This window comes from Gallus gallus, chromosome 13 (assembly GCF_016699485.2).
Source record: "Gallus gallus isolate bGalGal1 chromosome 13, bGalGal1.mat.broiler.GRCg7b, whole genome shotgun sequence".
Taxonomy (NCBI): Eukaryota; Metazoa; Chordata; class Aves; order Galliformes; family Phasianidae; genus Gallus; species Gallus gallus.
Genome location: NC_052544.1, coordinates 1,345,069 through 1,372,766, shown reverse-complemented (window position 1 = coordinate 1,372,766; position 27,698 = coordinate 1,345,069). Strand labels below are relative to the sequence as shown.

General features: G+C 52.2%; 3 protein-coding genes and 1 long non-coding RNA gene across 4 annotated transcripts in view; all 4 read right to left on the bottom strand.

Annotated features, from left to right (window-relative positions):
- Positions 1–108: 108 nt before the first annotated feature.
- LOC121106718 (protocadherin beta-15-like) lies at positions 109–8,636 on the bottom strand. Its single transcript, XM_040647066.2, has one exon. The coding sequence runs from the start codon at positions 8,621–8,623 to the stop codon at positions 6,188–6,190; it is 2,436 nt and encodes an 811-aa protein (XP_040503000.1). The 5' UTR covers positions 8,624–8,636; the 3' UTR covers positions 109–6,187.
- A 1,713-nt stretch (positions 8,637–10,349) lies between these two features.
- LOC124417191 overlaps positions 10,350–27,698 on the bottom strand; it is a 39,089-nt gene continuing 21,740 nt past the window's right edge. The window contains exons 2-3 of the long non-coding RNA XR_006931454.1: positions 21,163–21,340; positions 10,350–13,106 (exon numbers count right to left, since the gene is read on the bottom strand). This is a non-coding gene — a long non-coding RNA (uncharacterized LOC124417191). The remainder of the gene's footprint in view (positions 13,107–21,162; positions 21,341–27,698) is intronic.
- LOC107049090 (protocadherin beta-15-like) lies at positions 13,527–18,863 on the bottom strand. Its single transcript, XM_040647061.2, has one exon. The coding sequence runs from the start codon at positions 18,664–18,666 to the stop codon at positions 16,231–16,233; it is 2,436 nt and encodes an 811-aa protein (XP_040502995.1). The 5' UTR covers positions 18,667–18,863; the 3' UTR covers positions 13,527–16,230.
- On the bottom strand, positions 21,584–27,134 carry PCDHB3 (protocadherin beta 3). The gene has a single exon (XM_040647059.2). It carries the CDS (start codon positions 27,117–27,119, stop codon positions 24,291–24,293), a length of 2,829 nt encoding a protein of 942 aa, XP_040502993.1. The 5' UTR covers positions 27,120–27,134; the 3' UTR covers positions 21,584–24,290.

Here is a 27,698-nt window from a genome sequence, read left to right as displayed (position 1 = left end):
CCAGCTCTTCTAGTACCCTGGCATGAATTCTATCGGGACTCATACATTCATATGCATCCAGCTGGAATGGTACTTTCCATATACCTAATAGAATAGCACAGGAGAGTCTTTATCCACAACAACAACTTTATTGAAGTAATGGCACTCAGGTGTTCCTTTATTTCAGTATTACAGACAAGGTCATCTTGATTTACAAATACACAGTTTATAACTGCAGCTCAACATGACATGAGAGTTTGCAAATATTTAGTGCCATACCACATTTCACCCCAATAATTGATTAATGTATGTGGGGTGACAGTACTTCTTAAAGGGAATAGGTAAGACAGTTAAAACTGAGTTCGTAAAAGAAAAAGAAAAGGGGGAAAAAGTGAGAGAATGCTAGAGTTATAAGAAAAATCTGGAAAATCATATTATAATAAATTGTCATATAGAGAAGCCTCAGCAAATAGGAATGAAGACTGAAGAGGAAGGTCCTTGGTTTCATATGCTTATCTCAGTAGTGACTTCCATATCCTCTGAGGCAATTCGTGGGCTTGTCCTAGAATGCATCCAAACACAATGTACATATTTTCACAGCTAAGTACAGCTTATGCTAACATTATCAGTCATTATCAGTGCTGCTATATTATGAGGCAACCCCAAGGAGACACATCATCCACATTTTATAGACTCTTTTTGTGCAGTTTTTAACTCTCTCCTAGAGAACAGTTGGATTCAGAGAAATGACCCATTTTGATAGATGAGATGCAAGAGCATATATCATAATGTGTGGATGAGAGCAACTTCTTGACAAACACTAGTGAAATTCATGTAACACAATTGTTACATGGGAAGGCATTGACCAGGAGGCAAAATACAAATCTCAGAGAAAAGGAAATCTGTAATCCAGCAAAGAAAGGCAGTAATATTTATACTGCAATGTTACACAGACCTCACAGCTTCATTGCCCAGCTGACATGACAGGTAGGCTATGCAGCATTGTCAAGAGGACTGAAGAGGATTTGCGTGCCCAGTCTCATGGTTTTGTTCCAGAACTGAGTAAGAACTGGGATTGTATAGCTCAGAGAAGAGAAGGCTCCTAGGAGACCTCATTGTGGCCTTCAAATACTTGAAGGGAGCATATAAACAGGAAGGGGAGCAGCTGTTTACGAGGGTAAATAGTGATAGGACAAGGAGGAATTGTTTTAAACTGAAACAGGGGAGGTTAAGGTTAGATATTAGGAAGTAGTTTTTCACACAGAGGGTGGTGACACACTGGAACAGGTTGCCCAAGGAGGTTCTGGATGCCCCGTCACTGGAGGCATTCAAGACCAGGCTGGATTTAGCTCTGGGCAGTGTGGTCTAGTGGTGGGTGACACTCCACATAGCAGGGAGGTTGAAACTAAATGACCATTGTGGTCCTTTTCAATCCAGGCAACTCTATGGTTCTACGATTCTACAATAAGAAAGAGTGAGGTCTGTAGCTTCATACAACAGAAAACGGGACAAGATATCAGTGAGACAAAAAGAAAATAAACACATTTTAGAAGCATATGAAAAAAAGGTCAGAAAAGAAACGGAAAATACAATTCCCTACAGGAATGAAAAACTATTTGATATAATTAACTGTTTTTATACTGAAGAGGAGAGTAGAGAAGCTTTGCTCTCAAAGAGCACTGTGCTCACATACATGATTCTAAGAGAAAATGCAGATTCACAAAGAAGAAAATAAAGTGAAGTATCACAGCAAAGATCCCAATATAACATAAGTCACAAAACCTCTGGTTGTCAGACAATGCAAATTAAAGGGCAACCCAGAGAGCTATCACACAAATTGGGTGCCTACATGGTCCAGAGTTTCATCCACCGTGGTGATAGGGACCGGAGGGAGATCCTCAGCATCGTCACCACCAACCCCCGTGCTGCAGTGAGCAGTGTGAGCACCCACACTCCTGCCGAGGCGGCGCTTCGGGCAACGCACCCAAGCTGCAGCGCCCGGCGCCTCCTCACCTCCTCGCACGCCCCAAGAGCCGCCTGACCGACCCACCCAGATCCGCGCACCCTCTACAATGAGCCCCAAACTCAACCACAACCGCTCTATGAAGCACAAAGGCACGGACAGGGGCATGAGAAAATGCTCTCAATGTTTCTTCTGGTGAACAGAAATGGCCTCCATGTCACTGAATAGCTCTGCATCTTTTGCAGATCATTCCCGAAAATAAATCCATCTCTACACAGTTTGTCAGAACAGCACCAGACATTTTATTACAGGAGTGGCACTGTGAGTTTCCTTTCATATCAGTTCAACGGACAGTGTCATCCTGGATCACAATAATTCAGTTTATATTTGCAACATAACACAATATTTGAGTACTCTGGATAGTGTCTGCCAAATCGTCTCCTTTCCAACCTTCCCTTATCCTCTGTGGGGTAGCAGTACATGTAAATGAATAGATGTGTCAGTAGGAAAACAGAGCAAACAGGAATACGGAAAAAGAGAGGGAGAAACTGCATGCATTTTACTGCTCTTGCGTAACACACAGCTCTGAGCAACAAAGAGTACGCAATTATGCTTTCACTTATGATAATGGAATGTGGAAATAGGATTCAAGATTGAAATAAAAATCATGAATTTATGCCTACATCTTCATTTTCTGTTCATATACATACATTAGCAAATAACTTTCAAAGGGAACATCTGGAGTTGCAACCATATATCCAACTCAAAGATCTTACCACATGCCTTTACCCAACTTTCCTAGAATCCTACAATGGTTTGGGTTGGAAGGGACCTACAAGATCCTCTGAATCCAACTCTTCTGCTGAAGTAGGGCCACAACCCACCAGACCAGATTGCTCACAGCCCCATCCCGTCTGGCCTAGGACGCTTTCAGGGTGGGGGCATCCACACCTCCTGGTAACTTCTTCCAGTTTCTCACCACCCCTACAGTAAAGATTTTCTTCTTCATACCTAGTCTAAACCTACTCTCTATGACTTCAAAGCCATTTTCCCTCATCCTGTCAGTACATGTCCTTCTAAAAATCCCTCCCCAACTTTCCCGTGTGCCTCTTCATTTACTGGAAGTCCACTATAAGGTACCCCCAGAGTCTTTTCTTCTCCAGGCTGTAGAGCCCCAGCACTCTCAGCCTGTTCACACAGGGGAGATGCTCCAGCCCTCTCATCATCCTTGTGGTGCTCCTCTGAACCTACTCCAACAGATCCATGTCCTTCTTACATGGTAGGCCTCAAAACTGCATGCAGTACTCCAGGTGGGGTCTCATGAGGACAGAGTAGAGGGGAAGAATCACCTCCATTGAACGGTTTGTCGTGCTTCTCTTGAGGCAACCCTAGATAACTTCTGCCTTCTGGACCACAAAAGCACACTGCTGCCCATGTAGAGTCTTTCATCAACCAACACCTTGAAGTCCTTCTCCTCAGGGCTGCTCTCAAGCCATTCTCTGACCAGCCTGCATTTGAGCTAGGGATTGCCCTGACCCAGGTGCACAATGCTGCACGTGTCTTGGTTGAACTTCATGAGGTTGGCATGGGCCCACCTCTCAAGCCTGACCGCGTCCCTCTGGATGGCATCTCTTACCTCTAGCATGTCAACGGCTCCACTCAGCTTGCATCACCCGCAAACTTGCTGAGGGTGCACTCAATCCAGACATCCATGTCACCCACAAACACTTAAATAGCACCGGTCCCAGAATCAGTCCCTGAGGAATGCCATACATCACTGGTCTCCACTGGACATGGAGTCGTTGACCACAGATCGTTCACTGTTACCATCCATCTAATTTGTTATCCAGCAAGTAGTTTCTCCATCAAAAACAATTTTTCTCCTATGTAGCAACCAGATGTCATGCGGGACTGTGCCCAATCCTTTGCATAAGTCCAAGTAGATTAAACCACCTGCTCTTCCTTTATCCACTGATGCTGTAACTAGGCCACCGAGCTTGCCAGGCATGACTTGCCCTTGGTGAAGCCATGGCGGTTACCATCAGTCACCTCCTCCTTATTTTCCATGCACTTCAGTAGGGCCTTCAGGAAGCCTTCAGGAGGCCTTCAGGCTTCATGGTCCTGTCAGGCACACTGGTAAGACTGACTGGCTGTCAGTTTTCTGGATCTTTTTTTCCTTTCTTGAAAATGGGGGTTATGTTTCCCCTTTTCCAATCAGTGGGAACTTCACCAGGCTGCCATGACCTTTCAAATATGATGGATAGCAGATTGGCAACTTCATTTGCCGCAGAACTTGGGGACGGAGCTCATCGGGTCCCGTGCACTTGTGCACCTGCAGGTTCTTTAGATGGTCACAAATGTGATCTTCACTGACAGCAGACAGATCCTCCTTCTCCCAGTTCTTACCTTGCTTTCTGCAGCTTGGGCCATGCAGCTAGAGCCCTGGCTGGTGAAGACTTCAACAGTCCCTATCTTACCAGAGAGAAATATCTCTCACTTCACCATCAACCTTTACTCATGTCTTTGTTTCTTTGTTGTATGTACATTTGTGAATATCTGTTATCAAGGATGAAGTACAGGTGGAGAAACTTTTCATCAGAAAACTCTGAAGAGGACACTGAGTCGTCAGTAAGAATTGCATCTGGTACCACCAAACCAGCCTGATGCATTGTTCTCACCAGGAAAATGTCACACTCCTTTCATGTTTCTGTTCCGCTTTTATAAAAGTTTTAAGAAATGTTTTTAAAACGCAAATGTTTTTGTACTTTCATAATAATGATGCTGTATACTCAATGAGGGCAGCTTGGAAAGTAATGCCTCCCGTTTTATTGCGGTGTCCCACGATATGCAAGGTGTACTTTGGTGGAATGACAGAAGAGGTTGAACCATCCCACCAATATCCCATTACCTTTTCTTACCATTCATAAGATCGCTGCAGAGGGGCAGACTGACAAGATAAGATCTGTCATGGAAGACTTTAACAAGCTCTGATTGTCAATGAAAAACTCCATGCAGAAAAAGTTCAATCACGGACATTCGTCAACACTTGCAGAATGATTATGGAGATCAGGCAGTGGAGGTGAGCACCCTGAGGTGGTGAGTGGTGTGTTTCAGCAGTAGCAACAGACGGTCAGCTTCACTGGTGCAGATGATCATGACAGCAACGTCCAGGCTCAGGATCACTGCCAGTGCATACGCATAGCTATGATAGTGACTATGTTGAAAAAACAGCATTTTGTAACTGGGAATCTGCTCTGTCCAACAGTACTATTTTGTTCCTTGTGGCAGTTCCAGTTTCCATGGAAATAAAGAGGAGGCATTACTTTCCAAGCAATGTACCTACATGCAAACCAAGACAATTCCAACTAACACAATGCAGGCCAGGCAAGCCACAAAGTTGGACACCCATGAGTTATGGTGTGTCACAACACCATGCGAGCAGCTGTAGTGCTGGTTGCTGGACTCAGCAAAGACCCAATTTCCCCGCTCAGCTGCAAGAGAATGCATCAGAGTGGGTGGATCAGAGCACAGCTGTATGGAGAGACATAATGAGCAGGAGGGAAAACGCACAGCAAACACCATAAGAAGCACAACTCAGCAAAGGAAGAATGCAGTGCCAGTAGCACATGAAAACGCAGGGCTCCACACACAGCAAACCACAGCACTCCTGAAACATAATGCAAATTTCTGTTTGTCAGCTTCTTTCAGAGAACATGGAGGGAAACCGTCCTTCTCACTCAGCCGTCTGGGAATGCACAATGCCAATTGCAAATGCAACATCCCTCTGGAGATGAATGCCACTGCACAGAGACCTTCCTTTCTCAAGCCACAAAGACACCGGCTGTGCAGACTCCGGGCTACCTAAGGGAACTCCCAGAAAACTGCCCTCCAGACTTAGCCCCGCAGCTGTGCAGTTCTGCATCCCCCTCAGGAATAAGCATGGCCCAAACGATCACCCAGCAAATGGGGAAGAAATGAGCGGGGCACCATGGAGAGAAATCCAATGCGGAAGCATTCCAAAAACAGACATAACAGATCATAAAAATACCATTAATTGACATGCATGAAACTTGAATCACGTTGCTGCTGTACTTTCAGGGGAGCAGAGGGAACGCACAGCAACCTTGTGCTATGGGATGCAAATGACAAATGCAGATCTAAACAAGGGGACATGCAATTAACCATCAAACCCAAATGCCAATTAAACAAGCCACGAATCTACCCGAACTGGAGACCCTGTGCGAATTAAAACCCATTCAATTGTGCCACAGACTGCATCCCGGGGCTCTCGAAATCAGCATCCCCCATAGTGACAGGCACGGGAGGGAACTCCTCAGCATGGGCGCCACCCACCCCCGTGCTGCAGTGCTGCGCTGGCAGGCTGGGGAGGACGGGCTTCAGGAACTTGAACTCGCTGTTGCCCGAGCCCGTGGTGAGGCTGACCTCGTAGCAATAGGCGTGGGGCAGGGTCCCGGCAGCGGCCCCGTCAGCCACGTAGCTCTGCACGCTGCTGGCGCCGTAAAGCACGGGCCCGCTACTCAGCTCCTTCCTCTTGCACACCTTGCAGGCGACAAAGGCGGCCGCCGACAGCAAGAAGAGGAGAGAGACAAAGACCAAGGCGATGATCAAAGAGGTGGTGAGGGAGCCGTCGTCCTCGCCTGCAGCAGGGCTCTGCTGCGGCAGCTGAGCGTCCCAGGAGCCGGGGACGAGGAGCACGCTGAGCGCTGCCGTGGCCGACAGCGGCGGCCGCCCGTTGTCCCGCACCAGCACGACGAGCTTCTGCTTCGCAGCGTCCCTCTCGGTCGGCGGCCTCCTCAGCCGCACCTCCCCGCTTTGGGCACCCACAGCAAACAGCCCCGGCTCCGTGGCCCTCAGCAGCTGGTAGGAAAGCCACGAGTTCTGACCCGAGTCGGCGTCCACGGCCACCACTTTGCTCACCAGGTCCCCCGCCTCGGCCCCGGCGGGCACCAGCTCGCTGGAAGGAGGGCTGCTGTCCTGCGCGCTGGGGTGCAGCACCAGCGGCGCGTTGTCGTTCTCGTCCACCACCAGCAGGCGGACGCTGACGCTGCTGCTGAGGGGAGGGGACCCCGCGTCTGCAGCGCTCACCACCACCTCCAGCTGCCTCAGCTGCTCGTAGTCCAGCGGCCGCAGCACAAACACGCCTCCGCTCTCCGAGTTCACGGACACACACGAGCAGGGCTCTTCTTCCGGGCCACGGGCTGGCACCACGGAATAGCTCACCTTGGCGTTGGGCCCCGCGTCCGCATCCGTCGCCTTCACGGCCCCGACGAGCAGTGCAGGTGCATTGTTCTCATGCACGTACATGGTGTACGACGTCTGGTTGAAGACGGGTGCGTTGTCGTTGACATCGGAGATGTCCACGCTGAAGGTGTGGGTGCTGGTGAGAGGAGGAGAGCCTGCATCTGCTGCCGTGACGACCACCATGTGCTGTGCTCTCTCCTCCCGGTCCAGTGTGCTCACGGTCACCAGCTCGTAGTAGTTCTTGAAGGCTGGCCTGAGGGCGAAGGAGAGCTGTTCTTCAAGGGCACATGTAATCTCCCCATTGACGCCGGAATCCTGATCCCTGACAGCAAAGAGTGCGACCACTGTTCCAGGTTCTACATTCTCTGGGATTGGGCTACTGAAGGAACTGACCACGATCTCTGGTGCATTGTCATTCACATCCAGCACCTCAATCAATACATGACAGAGTGTCGACAGTCCTCCACCATCTGTAGCCCGCACACTCAGCTCATGTTTCTGTGAAGCCTCAAAATCCAGAGGTTCTCTTACTCGAATTTCTCCATTTGTGGAGTTGATTGCAAATGCTGAATGGCTCTGGCCCACAGATTGGATGATTTGATATGAAACGTCACCATTAATTCCCACATCGGCATCCATGGCCATCACACGGAGAACTAATGATCCTCCTGGTGCATTTTCCACAACTCGCCCAGTATATGTGTCCTCTGTGAAAATGGGAGCATTGTCATTTACATCCATAACTATGATGTGGATTTGGGTGGTCCCGCTCCTGGGCGGAGAGCCCCCATCGGTGGCAACGAGAGTGAAATCCAACTCTGACTGTTCCTCTCTGTCCAGAGGCTGTTGCAAAACCAGTTCAACATTCATATTGCCCTCATGCCTCCTTTGAGTGAAGACACTGAAGAACTCGTTCTCAGGAAAGATGCTGTACGCCTGGATGTCATTGCTGCCAATGTCCAGGTCCTGAGCCGCCCCCACAGGGAAATGCGAGCCCGGGTCGCTAGTTTCCAGGATCTTAAAGGTCACTCGTTCGTCCGGGAAGACCGGCGAGTGGTCATTGATGTCCTCCACGGACACCTCGATCGGAAAGAACTGCAGCGGGTCGGCGAGCAGCAGCTCGAAGGCGAGCGTGCAGGTGCGGGAGCGTCCGCACATCTCCTCCCGATCGAGCCGCTCGGCGACAACGAGGCGGCCGCTGCCGCGCTCCAAGCGAAAGTGCTGCCGGCCGGCCGGCGAGGCGATGCGCGCCCGGCGAGCCGAGAGCTGCGCCGGGGCCAGCCCCGCGTCCTCCGCCACGTCGGCCACCACCGAGCCGCTCTCGCCCTCCTCGGCCACGGAGTAGCGGATGGGCTCGCAGCGAACGCGCGGCACGCCCAGCAAAGCCCACAGACACAGCACTTGCCTTGCAGCCGCCATGGCGGGGCGGCGGATAGCCTCCGGCCGCCCGGCAAGCGGCCTCCCTCGCTGCCTCCCTCGCTGCCTCTCGCCGGGTGCGGACGGAGACCGGAGCGCGGCCGCCCCGGCCCGCCGGCGGCTCACTCCGAGCTCAGAGCACGGACAACAGCTCTCCGCCGCCGCTCTCTGCCGCCGCTCTCCGCCGCCTCCTCCCGCCTGCGCTGCGCTGCGCTGCGCTGCGCTGGGCTCGGCCTCTCCCCGCCCGCAGCCGCTCGGCGCCGCCTTGGCCAGGAGCACCACCCTGCGGCCCGCGGCGGGACTGCTCCGGGGACGGGACGCGCTCCTGCCCGCGGCCTCTCGCCGCCACACGCACCGGGACACACGCTCAGACACGCCCCGCTGTCCCCCGTGCATACCCGCCGCCGCCGCCACGGGCAGCGCCCTCTGTGAGCACCCACGCTCCTGCCGAGGCGACGCTTCGGGCAACGCACCCAAGCTGCAGCACCCGGCGCCTCCCCGCCTCCTCGCACGCCCCGAGAGCCGCCTGACCGACCCACCCAAATCCGCGCACCCTCTACAATGAGCCCCAAACTCAACCACAACCGCTCTGTGAAGCACAAAGGCACGGACAGGGGCATGAGAAAATGCTCTCAATATTTCTTCTGTTGAAGACACAGAATTAGCAGAAATGGCCTCCATGTCACTGGATAACTCTGCATCTTCTGCAGATCATTCCCGAAAATAAATCCATCTCTGCAAAGTTTGTCAGAACTGTGCCATCCATTTTATTACAGGAATGGCACTCCAGGTTGCTTTTCATATCAGTTCAACGGACAGTGTCATCCTGGATCACAATAATTCAGTTTATATTTGCAACATAACACAATATTTGAGTACTCTGGATAGTGTCTGCCAAATCGTCTCCTTTCCAACCTTCCCTTATCCCCTGTGGGGTGGCACTACGTGTAAATGAATAGATGTGTCAGTAGGAATACACAGAACAAACAGGAATATGGAAATTGAGAGAAAATGACTGCATGCATTTTCATGTCTTTGCCAAACACAAGCCTTTGGACACTGATGATTACGCATCTGTGCTTTCATTTTGAGAAAGGAGTTTGAAAATAGACCTGGAGATTGCAATAAAAAATATTGAATTTGCGCCTCGTGTTCCATTTTCAGTTGCTATAAATTGAGGAGCAGCAAATTCTCAAAGTGAACATCTGGAGTTGCAACCAGATATCCAACTCAAAAATCTGACCACGTCTCTTTACCAGACTTCCAGAGAATACTCACATGGCTTCAGTTGGAAGAGACCTTTAAGATCATCTAGTTTCAACCCTCCTTCTAAAGGCAGGGGTACCTCCCACCAGACCGGGTTGCACACAGCCCCATCCAGCCTGGCCTTGAATGCTTCCAGGGTGGGAACACCCACAACCTCTCTGGGCAGCCTGTTCCGTGTCTCACCACCCTCACAGGAAAGAATTTCTTCCTAATACCTAGCCGAAATCTATCCTCTTCCATTCCAAAGACACTTCCCACCATAAAATCATTACATGCCCATATGAAAGTCTCTCCCCAGCTTTCCTGTGGGCCTCCTCTGTGGTACTGGAAGGCTGCTATAAGGTCCCTCTGGAGGGTTTCTCTTCTCTAGGCTGAAAAGCCCCAGCTCTGTCAGCCTGTCTTCTTGGCAGACGTGCTCCAGCCCTCTGAGCATCTTCATGGCCTCCTCTGCACCTGCTCCAACAGCTCCACGTCCTTTTTGTGTTGCAGGCACCAGAACTGGACACAGTGCTCCAGGTGGGGTCTCACAAGGACAGAATAGAAGGGCAGAATCACCTCTCTCAGCGTGCTGGTCATGCTTCTCTTGATGAAACCCAGGATAACTTTGACCTTCTGGCACACTGCTGCCCATGTAGAGTCTTTCACCAACTGACACCCCCAAATCTTTCTCCACAGGGTTGCTTTCAAGCCACTCTCTCCCAACCTGGACGTGTTCTAGGGATTGCCTGGAACCCAACGCAGGACCTCACACTTGCCTTGGTTGAACTTCATGAGGTTGGCGTGGGACCACTTCTTAAGCCTGACCAGGTTCCTCTGGATGGCATCCCTTCCCTCTAGCATGTCAATTGCTCCACTCAGCTCGGTGTCATCTGCAAACTTGCTGAGGGTGCACTCAATTCCATGCTCCATGACACCTACAAAGATGTTAAATAATACCAATCTCAGCACTGATCCCTGAGGAAAGACACACATCCACGGTCTTCACCCAGACACCAGGGTATTGACTACAACACTCTGAGCGTGACCATCCAGCCAATTCCATAAGCACAGGGTGGTCTGTCCATCACAGCAATTTTTCTCCAATTTGGTGACCAGATGTCATGGGAAACCATATCAAACCTTTCACAAGTCCAGGTAGATGACTTCAGTTGCTCTTCATTCATCCACTGATGCTGTAACTTCATCAAAAAAACCCACCAAGTTTGTCACGCAGGACTTGCCCTTGGTGAAGCCATGTCGGTTACCACCAATCACCTCCTCCTTATTTTCCAGGAGCCTCAGTACGGCCTTCATGATGTTCCGCCCCATGATCTTGCCAGGCACAAAGGTCTTCCCAACCTTCCCTTATCCTCTGTGGGGTGGCAGTACATGTAAATGAATAGATGTGTCAGTAGGAAAACGGAGCAAACAGGAATATGGAAAAAGAGAGGAAGAAACTGCATGCATTTTACTGCTCTTGCGTAACACACAGCTCTGAGCAACAAAGAGTACGCAATTATGCTTTCACTTCTGAAAATGGAATTTGGAAATAGGATTCAAGATTGAAATAAAAATCATGAATTTATGCCTACATCTTCATTTTCTGTTCATATACATACATTAGCAAATAACTTTCAAAGGGAACATCTGGAGTTGCAACCATATATCCAACTCAAAGATCTTACCACATGCCTTTACCCAATTTTCCGAGAATCCTAGAATGGTTTGGGTTGGAAGGGACCTTCAAGATCCTCTGAATCCAACTCCTCTGCTGAAGTAGGGCCACAACCCACCAGACCAGATTGCTCACAGCCCCATCCAGTCTGGCCTAGGACGCTTTCAGGGTGGGGTCATCCACACCTCCTGGTAACTTCTTCCAGTTTCTCACCACCCCTACAGTAAAGATTTTCTTCTTCATACCTAGTCTAAACCTACTCTCTATGACTTCAAAGCCATTTTCCCTCATCCTGTCAGTACATGTCCTTTTAAAAATCCCTCCCCAACTTTCCCGTGTGCCTCTTCATGTACTGGAAGTCCACTATAAGGTACCCCCAGAGTCCTTTCTTCTCCAGGCTGTAGAGCCCCAGCACTCTCAGCCTGTCCACACAGGGGAGATGCTCCAGCCCTTTCATCATCCTTGTGGTGCTCCTCTGAACCTACTCCAACAGATCCATGTCCTTCTTACATGGTAGGCCTCAAAACTGCATGCAGTACTCAGGTGGGGTCTCAAGAGGACAGAGTAGAGGGGAAGAATCACTTCCATTGAACGGTTTGTCGTGCTTCTCTTGAGGCAACCCTAGATAACTTCTGCCTTCTGGACCACAAAAGCACACTGCTGCCCATGTAGAGTCTTTCATCAACCAACACCTTGAAGTCCTTCTCCTCAGGGCTGCTCTCAAGCCATTCTCTGACCAGCCTGCATTTGAGCTAGGGATTGCCCTGACCCAGGTGCACAATGCTGCACGTGTCTTGGTTGAACTTCATGAGGTTGGCACAGGACTGCCTCTCAAGACTGAGCGTGTCCCTCTGGATGGCATCTCTTACCTCTAGCATGTCAACGGCACCACTCAGCTTGCATCAACTGCAAACCTGCTGAGGGTGCACTCAGTCCAACCATCCATGTCACCCACAAACACTTAAATAGCACCGGTCCCAGAAAAAAGTCCCTGAGGAATGCCACACATCACTGGTCTCCACTGGACATGGAGTCGTTGACCACAGATCATTCACTGTTACCATCCATCTAATTTGTTATCCAGCAAGTAGTTTCTCCATCAAAAACAATTTTTCTCCTATGTAGCAACCAGATGTCATGCGGGACTGTGCCCAAACCTTTGCATAAGTCCAAGTAGATTAAACCACCCGCTCTTCCTTTATCCACTGATGCTGTAACTTGGCCACCAAGCTTGCCAGGCATGACTTGCCCTTGGTGAAGCCATGGCGGTTACCACCAGTCACCATCTCCTTATTTTCCATGTTCTTCAGTAGGGCCTTCAGGAAGCCTTCAGGAGGCCTTCAGGCTTCATAGTCCTGTCAGGCACACTGGTAAGACTGACTGGCTGTCAGTTTTCTGGATCTTTTTTATCTTTCTTGAAAATGGGGGTTATGTTTCTTCTTTTCCATACAGTGGGAACTTCACCAGGCTGCCATGACCTTTCAAATATGATGGATAGTAGCCTGTCAACTTCATCTGCCACAGAACTCGTGCACGGAGCTCATCGGGTCCCATGCACTTGTGCACCTGCAGGTTCTTTAGATGGTCACAAATGTGATCTTCACTGACAGCAGGCAGATCCTCCTTCTCCCAGTTCTTACCTTTGCTTTCTGCAGCTTGGGCCATGCAGCTAGAGCCCTGGCTGGTGAAGACTTCAACAGTCCCTATCTTACCAGAGAGAAACATCTCTCACTTCACCATCAGCCTTCATCACGACATGGCTTTTTGGTAGTATGTACCCTTGTGGATAACTGTTTTCAGGGATGAATTTCAAAAGGAGTAACATTTCATGCAAAATCTCCAATGAAGATGTTGAGACTCCCCTAAGAATTGCAGACACTGCGGCCAAACCAGCCTGATGCACTGCTGTCACCAAAAAAAAAAGGTCAAATATCCCACTGGTTTCATGTTTTTGTTCCCCCTTTTTAGAAAGATTTACCAGAAATATTGACAATTCAATTGTTTTATTATGTACATAATTACGATTCCGTGTATTCCATCAGTGCTGCTCTGAAAGTAATGCCTCCCGATTTATTGTGGCAGCCCATGCTGTCCAAGGCCAACGCTGGTGGTACAAAGCGGAGGCTGAACGTTCCCACCAATATCCCACTGTGTTTTGACACCATGTGATGGATGGCAATAGAGGGGCAATCTGACCAAATGGCATCTCACAAGGAAGTGCATCGCTGCACTCCTCCATGCACAAAGAATTGCATCCATTGACATTCACTAACGCTTGCTGAATGTTTATGGAGAACAAAGAGTGGATGTGAGCACCATGAGGTGTTGGATGATGTATTTGTGCAGTGGCTACAGAGGGCCACATCCTCTGTCAAAGATTTATATGAGTGCAACATGAAGGCTTTGGTTCACAGCCCGTAAAATGCAGAGGTACAATGGGGATAATGATGAAAAATCGAATTCTGTAACTATGATTCCAATCCATCAGGCAGGGTTCTTGTGTGCCATTTAAGATTGTACTTTCCATGGAAATACATAGGAGGCATTACTTTCAGAGCTATGTGTCTATATGCAGTCCAACACAATTCCTAATCCTCGGCAATGACACAATTTCCCAGCTCAGCTGCAAGACAATACATCAGAGTGGGTGGATAAGGGCACATCTGTATGGAGAGACATAATGAGCAGGAGGCAAAACACAGAGCAAACAAAAAGAGAAGCACAACTCAGCAAAGGAAGAATGCAGTGCCTGCAGCACTTTGGAATGCAGAGCTCCACACACAGCAAACCACAGCACTCCTGAAACGTGTTACAAATTTCTGTTTGTCACCTTCTTTCAGGGAATCATAGAATCATAGAATTGCTAAGGTTGGAAAAGACACACAGGATCATCCAGTCCAACCATTCACCCTTCACCAGTGCTTCTCGCTAAACCATGACCCTCAACACAACATCCACTCTTTGAACACCACCAGGATCGGTGACTCCACCACCTCTCTGGGCAGCCCATTCCAGTGCCTGACCACCCTTTCAGACAAGTAGTATTTCCTAATGTCCAGCCTGAATCTTCCCTGGCGCAGCTTGACGCCATTCCCTCCAGTCCTATCACTAGTCACCCGAGAGAAGAGGTTGACCCCCAGCTCACTACAACCTCCCTTCAGGAAGTTATAGAGAGCAGTAAGGTCTCCCCTGAGCCTCCTCTTCTCTAGACTGAACAATCCCAGCTCCTTCAGCCGCTCTTCATAAGACCTGTGCTCCAGACCCCTCACCAGCTTTGTTGCCCTCCTCTGGACACGCTCCAGGGCCTCGATGTCTGTCTTACAGTGAGGGGCCTAAAACAGGACACAGTACTCGAGGTGTGGCCTCCCCAGTGCTGAGTACAGGGGGATAATTACTTCCCTGTTCCTGCTGGCCACACTATTTCTGATACAAGCCAGGATGCCATTGGCCTTCTTGGCCCCCTGGGCACACTGCTGGCTCATGTTCAGTCTAGCGTCAATCAACACCCCCAGGTCCATTTCCTCTACACAGTCTTCCAGCCACTCTGCTCCAAGCCTCTAGCATTGCCTGGGGTTATTGCGGCCAAAGTGCAGGACCCAGCATTTGGTCTTGTTGAATCCCATCCCATTGGCTTCAGCCCAGCTATCCAACCTATCCAGATCCCTCTGTAGGGCCTCGCTACACTCAGGCAGATCAACACTTCCAGACAGCTTGGTGTCATCTGCAAACTTCCTGAGGGTGCACTCAATGCCCTCATCCAGGTCATCAATAAAGATATTAAACAGGACAGGCCCCAGCACTGAACCCTGCGGAACACCACTTGTGACCGGTCACCACCTAGGTTTAACTCCATTCACCACCACTATCTGGGCCCGGCCCCGCAGCCAGTTCCTTACCCAGACAAGACTGTATCTGTCCAAGCCACGGAATGCCACTTTCTGCAGGAGAATACTGTGGGAGACAGTGTCAAAGGCTTTGATGAAATCTACGTAGACTACATCAACAGCCTTTCCCTCATCCACCAGACGGGTCACTAGATCATAGAAGGAGATCAGGTTGGTCAAGCAGGACCTGCGCTTTGTGAACCCATGCCGGCTAGGCCTGATCCCCCGGCTGTCATTCACTTGTCGCGTGATCTCCCTCAAGACAATCGTGGAACATGGAGGGAAACCTGCCTTCTCACTCAGCCTTCTGGGAATGCACAATGCCAATTGCAAATGCAACATCCCTCTGGAGATGAATGCCACTGCACAGAGACCTTCCTTTTCAAGCCACAAAGACACCGGCTGTGCAGACTCCGGGCTACTTAAGGGAACTCCCAGAAAACTGCCCTCCAGACTGAGCCCCGCAGCTGTGCAGTTCTGTATCCCCCTCAGGAATAAGCATGGCCCAAACGATCACCCAGCAAATGGGGAAGAAATGAGTGGGGCACCATGGAAAGAAACCCACTGCGCAAGCATTCGAGAAACAGACATAACAGATCATACAAATACCATTAATTGACATGCATGAAACTTGAATCACGTTGCTGCAGTACTTTCAGGGGAGCAGAGGGAACGCACAGCAACCTTGTGCTATGGGATGCAAATGACAATTGCAGGTCTAAACATGGGGACATGGATTGAACTATGAAAGCCAAATGTCAATTAAACAAGCCACGAATCTACCCGAACTGGAGACCCTGTGCGAATTAAAACCCATTCAATTGTGCCACAGACTGCATCCCGGGGCTCTCGAAATCAGCATCCCCCATAGTGACAGGCACGGGAGGGAACTCCTCAGCATGGGCGCCACCCACCCCCGTGCTGCAGTGCTGCGCTGGCAGGCTGGGGAGGACGGGCTTCAGGAACTTGAACTCGCTGTTGCCCGAGCCCGTGGTGAGGCTGACCTCGTAGCAATAGGCGTGGGGCAGGGTCCCGGCAGCGGCCCCGTCAGCCACGTAGCTCTGCACGCTGCTGGCGCCGTAAAGCACGGGCCCGCTACTCAGCTCCTTCCTCTTGCACACCTTGCAGGCGACAAAGGCGGCCGCCGACAGCAAGAAGAGGAGCGACACAAAGACCAAGGCGATGATCAAAGAGGTGGTGAGGGAGCCGTCGTCCTCGCCTGCAGCAGGGCTCTGCTGCGGCAGCTGAGCGTCCCAGGAGCCGGGGACGAGGAGCACGCTGAGCGCTGCCGTGGCCGACAGCGGCGGCCGCCCGTTGTCCCGCACCAGCACGACGAGCTTCTGCTTCGCAGCGTCCCTCTCGGTCGGCGGCCTCCTCAGCCGCACCTCCCCGCTTTGGGCACCCACAGCAAACAGCCCCGGCTCCGTGGCCCTCAGCAGCTGGTAGGAAAGCCACGAGTTCTGACCCGAGTCGGCGTCCACGGCCACCACTTTGCTCACCAGGTCCCCCGCCTCGGCCCCGGCGGGCACCAGCTCGCTGGAAGGAGGGCTGCTGTCCTGCGCGCTGGGGTGCAGCACCAGCGGCGCGTTGTCGTTCTCGTCCACCACCAGCAGGCGGACGCTGACGCTGCTGCTGAGGGGAGGGGACCCCGCGTCTGCAGCGCTCACCACCACCTCCAGCTGCCTCAGCTGCTCGTAGTCCAGCGGCCGCAGCACAAACACGCCTCCGCTCTCCGAGTTCACGGACACACACGAGCAGGGCTCTTCTTCCGGGCCACGGGCTGGCACCACGGAATAGCTCACCTTGGCGTTGGGCCCCGCGTCCGCATCCGTCGCCTTCACGGCCCCGACGAGCAGTGCAGGTGCATTGTTCTCATGCACGTACATGGTGTACGACGTCTGGTTGAAGACGGGTGCGTTGTCGTTGACATCGGAGATGTCCACGCTGAAGGTGTGGGTGCTGGTGAGAGGAGGAGAGCCTGCATCTGCTGCCGTGACGACCACCATGTGCTGTGCTCTCTCCTCCCGGTCCAACGTGCTCACGGTCACCAGCTCGTAGTAGTTCTTGAAGGCTGGCCTGAGGGAGAAGGAACGCTGATCTTCAAGGGCACATGTAATCTCCCCATTTACACCGGAATCCTGATCCCTGACAGCCAACAGTGCAACCACTGTTCCAGGTGCTGCATTCTCCGGGATTGGGCTACTGAAGGAACTGACCACGATCTCTGGTGCATTATCATTCACATCCATCACCTCCACCAACACCTTGCACAATGCTGAGAGTCCCCCACCATCCACTGCCCTCACGCTCAGCTCGTGTTTCTGCACATTTTCAAAATCCAAAGGTTTCGTGATATGGATTTCACCACTACTGGGGTCAATGATGAATGCTGACTGGCTCTGTACCACTCCTTGGCTGAACTGATAGGAAATGTTGCCATTAATTCCCACATCTGCATCGTTGGCTACCACTCTGAGAACCTTGGAACCCTCAGGGGCATTTTCCAAAACATGAGCAATGTAAACCGTTTGCGTAAAGATGGGAGCATTGTCATTGACATCCAGAACAGTGATGTGGATTTGGGTGGATCCACTCCGGGGTGGAGAACCCCCATCGGTGGCAACGAGAGTGAAATCCAACTCTGACTGTTCCTCTCTGTCCAGAGGCTGTTGCAAAACGAGTTGAAGAACATTATTGCTTTCCCCGTGAGTCTGAGAGGAGACACTGAAGAACTCGTTCTCAGGATAAATGCTATAAGCCTGGATGTCATTGCTGCCAATGTCCAGGTCCTGAGCAGCATCCACAGGGAAACGCGAGCCCGGGTCGCTGGTTTCGGGGATCTTAAAGGTCACTCGTTCGTCCGGGAAGACCGGCGAGTGGTCATTGATGTCCTCCACGGACACCTCGATCGGGAAGAACTGCAGCGGGTCGGCGAGCAGCAGCTCGAAGGCGAGCGTGCAGGTGCGGGAGCGTCCGCACATCTCCTCCCGATCGAGCCGCTCGGCGACAACGAGGCGGCCGCTGCCGCGCTCCAAGCGAAAGTGCTGCCGGCCGGCCGGCGAGGCGATGCGCGCCCGGCGAGCCGAGAGCTGCGCCGGGGCCAGCCCCGCGTCCTCCGCCACGTCGGCCACCACCGAGCCGCTCTCGCCCTCCTCGGCCACGGAGTAGCGGATGGGCTCGCAGCGAACGCGCGGCACGCCCAGCAAAGCCCACAGACACAGCACTTGCCTTGCAGCCGCCATGGCGGGGCGGCGGACAGCCTCCGGCCGCCCGGCAAGCGGCCTCCCTCGCTGCCTCCCTCGCTGCCTCTCGCCGGGTGCGGACGGAGACCGGAGCGCGGCCGCCCCGGCCCGCCGGCGGCTCACTCCGAGCTCAGAGCACGGACAACAGCTCTCCGCCGCCGCTCTCTGCCGCCGCTCTCCGCCGCCTCCTCCCGCCTGCGCTGCGCTGCGCTGCGCTGCGCTGGGCTCGGCCTCTCCCCGCCCGCAGCCGCTCGGCGCCGCCTTGGCCAGGAGCACCACCCTGCGGCCCGCGGCGGGACTGCTCCGGGGACGGCACGCGCTCCTGCCCGCGGCCTCTCGCCGCCACACGCAGCGGAGAAGAGAAGAAAAAAACCCGCAGCACAACGCAGCGCCTGTTTCCAAATATTCTGTGGCACTTCACTCCTAATTAAACATGCATCTCCTAAAGTTAGCCCCAAAAACAACCACAACCCCTGTTTGAAGTACAAAGATAAAGGTAATTTGCTGAGAAAATGATATAAATAGTTCTTCATTTGCATGCTCTGTATTAAAAAAAAAAAAAGAGAGAGAGAACCTCAAAGTACCTGGAAAACTCTGCATCTATTGCAGGTCTTTCCCCTAAAAGTAAAAGTGAAATAATAAGAATAACTCTACAATGATTATCGAAAGAACACCACCCACTTTATCACAGGAACTGCACTCAGACCTTTCCATGTCGGTTCTGCATACAATGTCCTGGATCCTGGATCACAACAATACAGTTCATAACCACAACATAACACAATGTCTGGGTATTGTGAATGCATTGTGCCAAATCGTCTTCTTCCCAATATTCCCTTAATCTCTGTGGGAAGGCAGTACACATTAAGGAACAGATATGCAAGTAGGAATACTGTGCAATCAGGAATATGGGAAAAGAGAGAAAGTAACTGCATGCAGTTTCATGCATTTGCTAAACACAGAGCTCTGAACAATGAACAATACACAGCTGTGCATTCTCTTTTGATAAAGGAATTTGAAAATAGGATTCAACATTGCAAAAAGAAAAAAAATCTCGAATTTCCATCTACAACTCCACTTTCTGTTGCTATAAACACAGAAGCAGCAAATTTTCCAAGTGAATTCCTAGGGTAGCAATCAGAGATTCAACTCATAATTCTGACCTGATCTCTTTACCAGTCTTTTATAAAAACATTGAATAGCCTGGGTAGGAAGGGACCTGGAAGATCTTCTATTTCCAACACTCCAGCTGTAGGCAAGGTCACTTCCCTCTAGACCAGGTTGCTCACAGCCCCATCCAGTCTGGCCTTGAATGCTTCCAAGGTTGGGGGCATCCACAGCCATCTCTACTAACTTCTTCCAGTGCCTCACCACTCCCACAGTAAATGAATCATTCCTAATCTCTAGTCTAAATCTATCCTCTTCCACTTTAAAGCCATTGTCTCTCATTCTGTTGCTACATACCCTTATAAAAGTCTCTTTCCGAATTTACTATAGGCCCCTTCAGGTACTGGAAAGCCACTATAAGGTCCTCCTCTTTTCCAAGCTGAAGTCCCCCAGCTCTCTCAGCCTGTCCTCAGAGAAGAGGTGCTCCAACCCTCTCATCATCTCTGTGGCCCCCCTCCAGACCTGCTCCAACAGCTCCATGTCCTTCTTGTGTAGCAGGCACGACAGCTGGGCACAGAACTCCAGGTGGGGTCTAAAGAGTGCAAGTAGAGGAGCAGAATCACCACTCTCAACAATCTCGGCACACTTTTCACGAGGCAACCCAGGATAAATTCGGCCTTCTGGGCTGCAAGAGCACATTGTTGCTCAGGTTGAGTCTTTCATCAAGGCAACACCCCCAAAACATTCTCTCAGGGTTCAAGCTGCTCTCAAGCTCCTCTCTGTCCTGCCTATATTTGATCTAGGGATTGTCCCGACACAGCTGCACAACTTCACCTATGTCATGGTTGAACTTCATGTAATTGACCACAGATCTCTGAGTGTGACCATCCAGCTAATTCCTTGTCCAGCCAGTTGTTTGTCCAACAAAAGCATTTATTCTCCAATTTGGTGATGAGATGTCATGCAGGGCTGTGTCCAATCCTTTGCACAAGTCCAGGTAGATTACATAAGTTGCTCTTCATTTATCCACTGATGCTGTAACTGCATCATACAAGGCCACCAAGTTTGTCAGGCATGACTTGCCCTTGGTGAAGCCATGCCGGTTTCCACCAATCACCTGCTCCTTATTTTCCACGTGCCTCAGTACGGCCATCAGTATGATCTGCCCCATGTTCTTGCCAGGCACAGAGGTGAGACTGAGTGGCCTTTAGGTCGGTAATATTTCTTTTTCCCCCTTTAGTGAAATGGAGATTATGTCTCCCCTTTTCCAATTGGTGGAATCTTTACCAGTCTACCATGACCTTTCAAATATGATGGATAGCAGTTTGGCAATTGTGTCTGCCTCATATGGCGTGGGTGGATCTCATTGGGTCCCACGCACTTGTGCACCTGCAGGTTCTTTAGATGGTCACAAATGTGATCTTCACTGACAGCAGGCAGATCCTCCTTCTCCCAGTTCTTACCTTTGCTTTCTGCAGCTTGGGCCATGCAGCTAGAGCCCTGGCTGGTGAAGACTTCAACAGTCCCTATCTTACCAGAGAGAAATATCTCTCACTTCACCATCAGCCTTCACTCACGGCATGGCTTTTTGGTAGTATGTACCCTTGTGGATAACTGTTTTCAGGGATGAAGTTCAACAGGAGTAACATTTCATCCAAAATCTCCAATGAAGATGTTGAGACTCCCCTAAGAATTCCAGACACTGCGGCCAAACCAGCCTGATGCACTGCTGTCACCAAAAAGAAAAGGTCAAATATCCCACTGGTTTCATGTTTTTGTTCCCCCTTTATAAAAAGATTTACCAGAAATATTGACAATTCAAATGTTTTATTATGTACATAATTACGATTCCGTGTATTCCATCAGTGCTGCTCTGAAAGTAATGCCTCCCGATTTATTGTGGTGGCCCATGCTGTCCAAGGCAAACGCTGGTGGTACAAAGCGGAGGCTGAACGTTCCCACCAATATCCCACTGTGTTTTGATACCATGTGATGGATGGCAATAGAGGGACAATCTGACCAAATGGCATCTCACAAGGAAGTGCATCGCTGCACTCATCCATGCACAAAGAATTGCACCCACTGACATTCACTAACGCTTGCTGAATGTTTATGGAGGACAAAGAGTGGATGTGAGCACCGTGAGCTGTTGCATGATGTATTTCTGCAGTGGCTACAGAGGGCCACATCCTCTGTCAAAGATTAATATGAGTGCAACATGAAGGCTTTGGTTCACAGCCCGTAAAATGCAGAGGTACAATGGGGATTACGATGAAAAATCGAATTCTGTAACTATGATTCCAATCCATCAGGCAGGGTTCTTGTGTGTCATTTAAGAGTTGTATTTTCCATGGAAATAAATAGGAGGCATTACTTTCAGAGCTATGTGTCTATATGCAGTCCAACACAATTCCTAATCCTCGGCAATGACACAATTTCCCAGCTCAGCTGCAAGACAATACATCAGAGTGGGTGGATAAGGGCACATCTGTATGGAGAGACATAATGAGCAGGAGGCAAAACACAGAGCAAACAAAAAGAGAAGCACAACTCAGCAAAGGAAGAATGCAGTGCCTGCAGCACTTTGGAATGCAGAGCTCCACACACAGCAAACCACAGCACTCCTGAAACGTGTTACAAATTTCTGTTTGTCAGCTTCTGTCAGAGAATCATAGAATCATAGAATTGCTAAGGTTGGAAAAGACACACAGGATCATCCAGTCCAACCATTCACCCTTCACCAATGCTTCTCGCTAAACCATGACCCTCAACACAACATCCAAACGCTCTTTGAACACCACCAGGATCGGTGACTCCACCACCTCTCTGGGCAGCCCATTCCAGTGCCTGACCACCCTTTCAGACAAGTAGTATTTCCTAATGTCCAGCCTGAATCTTCCCTGGCGCAGCTTGACGCCATTCCCTCCAGTCCTATCACTAGTCACCCGAGAGAAGAGGCTGACCCCCAGCTCACTACAACCTCCCTTCAGGAAGTTATAGAGAGCAGTAAGGTCTCCCCTGAGCCTCCTCTTCTCTAGACTGAACAATCCCAGCTCCTTCAGCCGCTCTTCATAAGACCTGTGCTCCAGACCCCTCACCAGCTTTGTTGCCCTCCTCTGGACACACTCCAGGGCCTCGATGTCTGTCAAACAGTGTGGGGCCTAAAACAGGACACAGTACTCGAGGTGCGGCCTCCCCAGTGCTGAGTACAGGGGGATAATTACTTCCCTGTTCCTGCTGGCCACACTATTTCTGATACAAGCCAGGATGCCATTGGCCTTCTTGGCCCCCTGGGCACACTGCTGGCTCATGTTCAGTCTAGCGTCAATCAACACCCCCAGGTCCATTTCCTCTACACAGTCTTCCAGCCACTCTGCTCCAAGCCTCTAGCATTGCCTGGGGTTATTGCGGCCAAAGTGCAGGACCCAGCATTTGGTCTTGTTGAATCCCATCCCATTGGCTTCAGCCCAGCTATCCAACCTATCCAGATCCCTCTGTAGGGCCTCGCTACACTCAGGCAGATCAACACTTCCAGACAGCTTGGTGTCATCTGGAAACTTCCTGAGGGTGCACTCAATGCCCTCATCCAGGTCATCAATAAAAATATTAAACAGGACAGGCCCCAGCACTGAACCCTGCGGAACACCACTCGTGACTAGTCACCACCGAGGTTCAACTTCATTCACCACCATCTGGGCCCGGCCCTGCAGCCAGTTCCTTACCCAGACAAGACTGTATCTGTCCAAGCCACGGAATGCCACTTTCTGCAGGAGAATACTGTGGGAGACAGTGTCAAAGGCTTTGATGAAATCTACGTAGACTACATCAACAGCCTTTCCCTCATCCACCAGACGGGTCACTGGATCATAGAAGGAGATCAGGTTGGTCAAGCAGGACCAGCCCTTTGTGAACCCATGCCGGCTAGGCCTGATCCCCTGGCTGTCATTCACTTGACGCGTGATGTCCCTCAAGACAATCATGGAACATGGAGGGAAACCGTCCTTCTCACTCAGCCGTCTGGGAATGCACAATGCCAATTGCAAATGCAACATCCCTCTGGAGATGAATGCCACTGCACAGAGACCTTCCTTTCTCAAGCCACAAAGACACCGGCTGTGCAGACTCTGGACTACCTAAGGGAACTCCCAGAAAACTGCCCTCCAGACTGAGCCCCGCAGCTGTGCAGTTCTGTATCCCCCTAAGGAATAAGCATGGCCCAAACGATCACCCAGCAAATGGGGAAGAAATGAGTGGGGCACCATGGAAAGAAACCCACTGCGAAAGCATTCCAGAAACAGACATCACAGATCATAAAAATACCATTATTTGACATGCATGAAACTTGAATCACGTTGCTGCTGTACTTTCAGGGAAGCAGAGGGAACGCACAGCAACCTTGTGCTATGGGATGCAAATGACAAATGCAGATCTAAACAAGGGGACATGCAATTAACCATCAAACCCAATTGCCAATTAAACGAGCCACGAATCTACCCGAACTGGAGACCCTGTGCAAATTAAAACCCATTCAATTGTGCCACAGACTGCATCCCGGGGCTCTCGAAATCAGCATCCCCCATAGTGACAGGCACGGGAGGGAACTCCTCAGCATGGGCGCCACCCACCCCCGTGCTGCAGTGCTGCGCTGGCAGGCTGGGGAGGACGGGCTTCAGGAACTTGAACTCGCTGTTGCCCGAGCCCGTGGTGAGGCTGACCTCGTAGCAATAGGCGTGGGGCAGGGTCCCGGCAGCGGCCCCGGCAGCCACGTAGCTCTGCACGCTGCTGGCGCCGTAAAGCACGGGCCCGCTACTCAGCTCCTTCCTCTTGCACACCTTGCAGGCGACAAAGGCGGCCGCCGACAGCAAGAAGAGGAGCGACACAAAGACCAAGGCGATGATCAAAGAGGTGGTGAGGGAGCCGTCGTCCTCGCCTGCAGCAGGGCTCTGCTGCGGCAGCTGAGCGTCCCAGGAGCCGGGGACGAGGAGCACGCTGAGCGCTGCCGTGGCCGACAGCGGCGGCCGCCCGTTGTCCCGCACCAGCACGACGAGCTTCTGCTTCGCAGCGTCCCTCTCGGTCGGCGGCCTCCTCAGCCGCACCTCCCCGCTTTGGGCACCCACAGCAAACAGCCCCGGCTCCGTGGCCCTCAGCAGCTGGTAGGAAAGCCACGAGTTCTGACCCGAGTCGGCGTCCACGGCCACCACTTTGCTCACCAGGTCCCCCGCCTCGGCCCCGGCGGGCACCAGCTCGCTGGAAGGAGGGCTGCTGTCCTGCGCGCTGGGGTGCAGCACCAGCGGCGCGTTGTCGTTCTCGTCCACCACCAGCAGGCGGACGCTGACGCTGCTGCTGAGGGGAGGGGACCCCGCGTCTGCAGCGCTCACCACCACCTCCAGCTGCCTCAGCTGCTCGTAGTCCAGCGGCCGCAGCACAAACACGCCTCCGCTCTCCGAGTTCACGGACACACACGAGCAGGGCTCTTCTTCCGGGCCACGGGCTGGCACCACGGAATAGCTCACCTTGGCGTTGGGCCCCGCGTCCGCATCCGTCGCCTTCACGGCCCCGACGAGCAGTGCAGGTGCATTGTTCTCATGCACGTACATGGTGTACGACGTCTGGTTGAAGACGGGTGCGTTGTCGTTGACATCGGAGATGTCCACGCTGAAGGTGTGGGTGCTGGTGAGAGGAGGAGAGCCTGCATCTGCTGCCGTGACGACCACCATGTGCTGTGCTCTCTCCTCCCGGTCCAACGTGCTCACGGTCACCAGCTCGTAGTAGTTCTTGAAGGCTGGCCTGAGGGAGAAGGAACGCTGTTCTTCAAGGGCACATGTAATCTCCCCGTTGACACCGGAATCCTGATCCCTGACAGCAAAGAGTGCGACCACTGTTCCAGGTGCTACATTCTCAGGGAGTGGGCTACTGAAGGAACTGACCACGATCTCTGGTGCATTATCATTCACATCCAGCACCTCCACCACTACCTTACACATGGCTGAAAGACCTCCACCATCCATCGCCCTCACACTGAATTCATATTTCAATGTTTGCTCATAATCCAGAGGTTTCATGACACGAATTTCACCACTCATGGCATCAACTGCAAAATCCAAATAACTCTGACCACTTGCTTGGCTGAAGTCATATGTTATGTCGCCATTTATTCCATCATCAGCATCATTAGCCACTACCCTGAGGACTATGGATCCTTCCGGAGCACTTTCAGAAATTTGACCCATATACACCTTCTGTGTGAAGACGGGAACATTGTCATTTACATCCAGAACAACGATGTGGATTTGGGTGGAACCACTTCTTGGTGGAGAGCCCCCATCTGTGGCAATGAGCGTGAAATCCATCTCTGGCTGCTCCTCTCTGTCCAGAGGCTTTTCCAGAATGAGATCAACATGCATTTCACTCTCGCTTTGAGTCCGAGAGGAGACACTGAAGAATTCGTTCTTAGGATAAATGCTATAAGCCTGGATGTCATTGCTGCCAATGTCCAAGTCCTGAGCCGCCCCCACAGGGAAACGTGTGCCCGGGTCGCTGGTTTCGGGGATCTTAAAGGTCACTCGTTCGTCCGGGAAGACCGGCGAGTGGTCATTGATGTCCTCCACGGACACCTCGATCGGAAAGAACTGCAGCGGGTCGGCGAGCAGCAGCTCGAAGGCGAGCGTGCAGGTGCGGGAGCGTCCGCACATCTCCTCCCGATCGAGCCGCTCGGCGACAACGAGGCGGCCGCTGCCGCGCTCCAAGCGAAAGTGCTGCCGGCCGGCCGGCGAGGCGATGCGCGCCCGGCGAGCCGAGAGCTGCGCCGGGGCCAGCCCCGCGTCCTCCGCCACGTCGGCCACCACCGAGCCGCTCTCGCCCTCCTCGGCCACGGAGTAGCGGATGGGCTCGCAGCGAACGCGCGGCACGCCCAGCAAAGCCCACAGACACAGCACTTGCCTTGCAGCCGCCATGGCGGGGCGGCGGACAGCCTCCGGCCGCCCGGCAAGCGGCCTCCCTCGCTGCCTCCCTCGCTGCCTCTCGCCGGGTGCGGACGGAGCCCGGAGCGCGGCCGCCCCGGCCCGCCGGCGGCTCACACCGAGCTCAGAGCACGGACAACAGCTCTCCGCCGCCGCTCTCTGCCGCCGCTCTCCGCCGCCTCCTCCCGCCTGCGCTGCGCTGCGCTGCGCTGCGCTGGGCTCGGCCTCTCCCCGCCCGCAGCCGCTCGGCGCCGCCTTGGCCAGGAGCACCACCCTGCGGCCCGCGGCGGGACTGCTCCGGGGACGGCACGCGCTCCTGCCCGCGGCCTCTCGCCGCCACACGCACCGGGACACACGCTCAGACACGCCCCGCTGTCCCCCGTGCATACCCGCCGCCGCCGCCGCCACGGGCAGCGCCCTCTGTGAGCACCCACGCTCCTGCCGAGGCGGCGCTTCGGGCAACGCACCCAAGCTGCAGCACCCGGCGCCTCCCCGCCTCCTCGCACGCCCCGAGAGCCGCCTGACCGACCCACCCAAATCCGCGCACCCTCTACAATGAGCCCCAAACTCAACCACAACCACTATACGGAGCACAAAGGCACGGACAGGGGCATGAGAAACTGCTCTCAATATTTCTTCTGTTGAAGACACAAAATTAGCAAAATGGCCTCCATGTCACTGGATAACTCTGCATCTTTTGCAAATCTTTCCCGAAAATAAATCCGTCTCTGCAAAGTTTGTCAGAACTGTGCCATCCATTTTATTACAGGAATGGCACTCCAGGGTGCTTTTCATATCAGTTCAACAGACAATGTCATCCTGGATCACAGCTATACAGTTTATAATTGCAACATTACACAATATTTGAGTATTCTGGATATTACATGCCAAATCATCTCCTTTCCAACCTTCCCTTATCCCCTGTGGGGTGGCACTACATGTAAATGAATAGATGTGTCAGTAGGA

Excerpts from the sequence above, each read along its gene's own strand:
- LOC121106718 (XM_040647066.2), bottom strand. The coding sequence starts at position 8,623 with ATGGCGGCTGCAAGGCAAGTGCTGTGTCTGTGGGCTTTGCTGGGCGTG.
- LOC107049090 (XM_040647061.2), bottom strand. The coding sequence starts at position 18,666 with ATGGCGGCTGCAAGGCAAGTGCTGTGTCTGTGGGCTTTGCTGGGCGTG.
- PCDHB3 (XM_040647059.2), bottom strand. The coding sequence starts at position 27,119 with ATGCACGGGGGACAGCGGGGCGTGTCTGAGCGTGTGTCCCGGTGCGTG.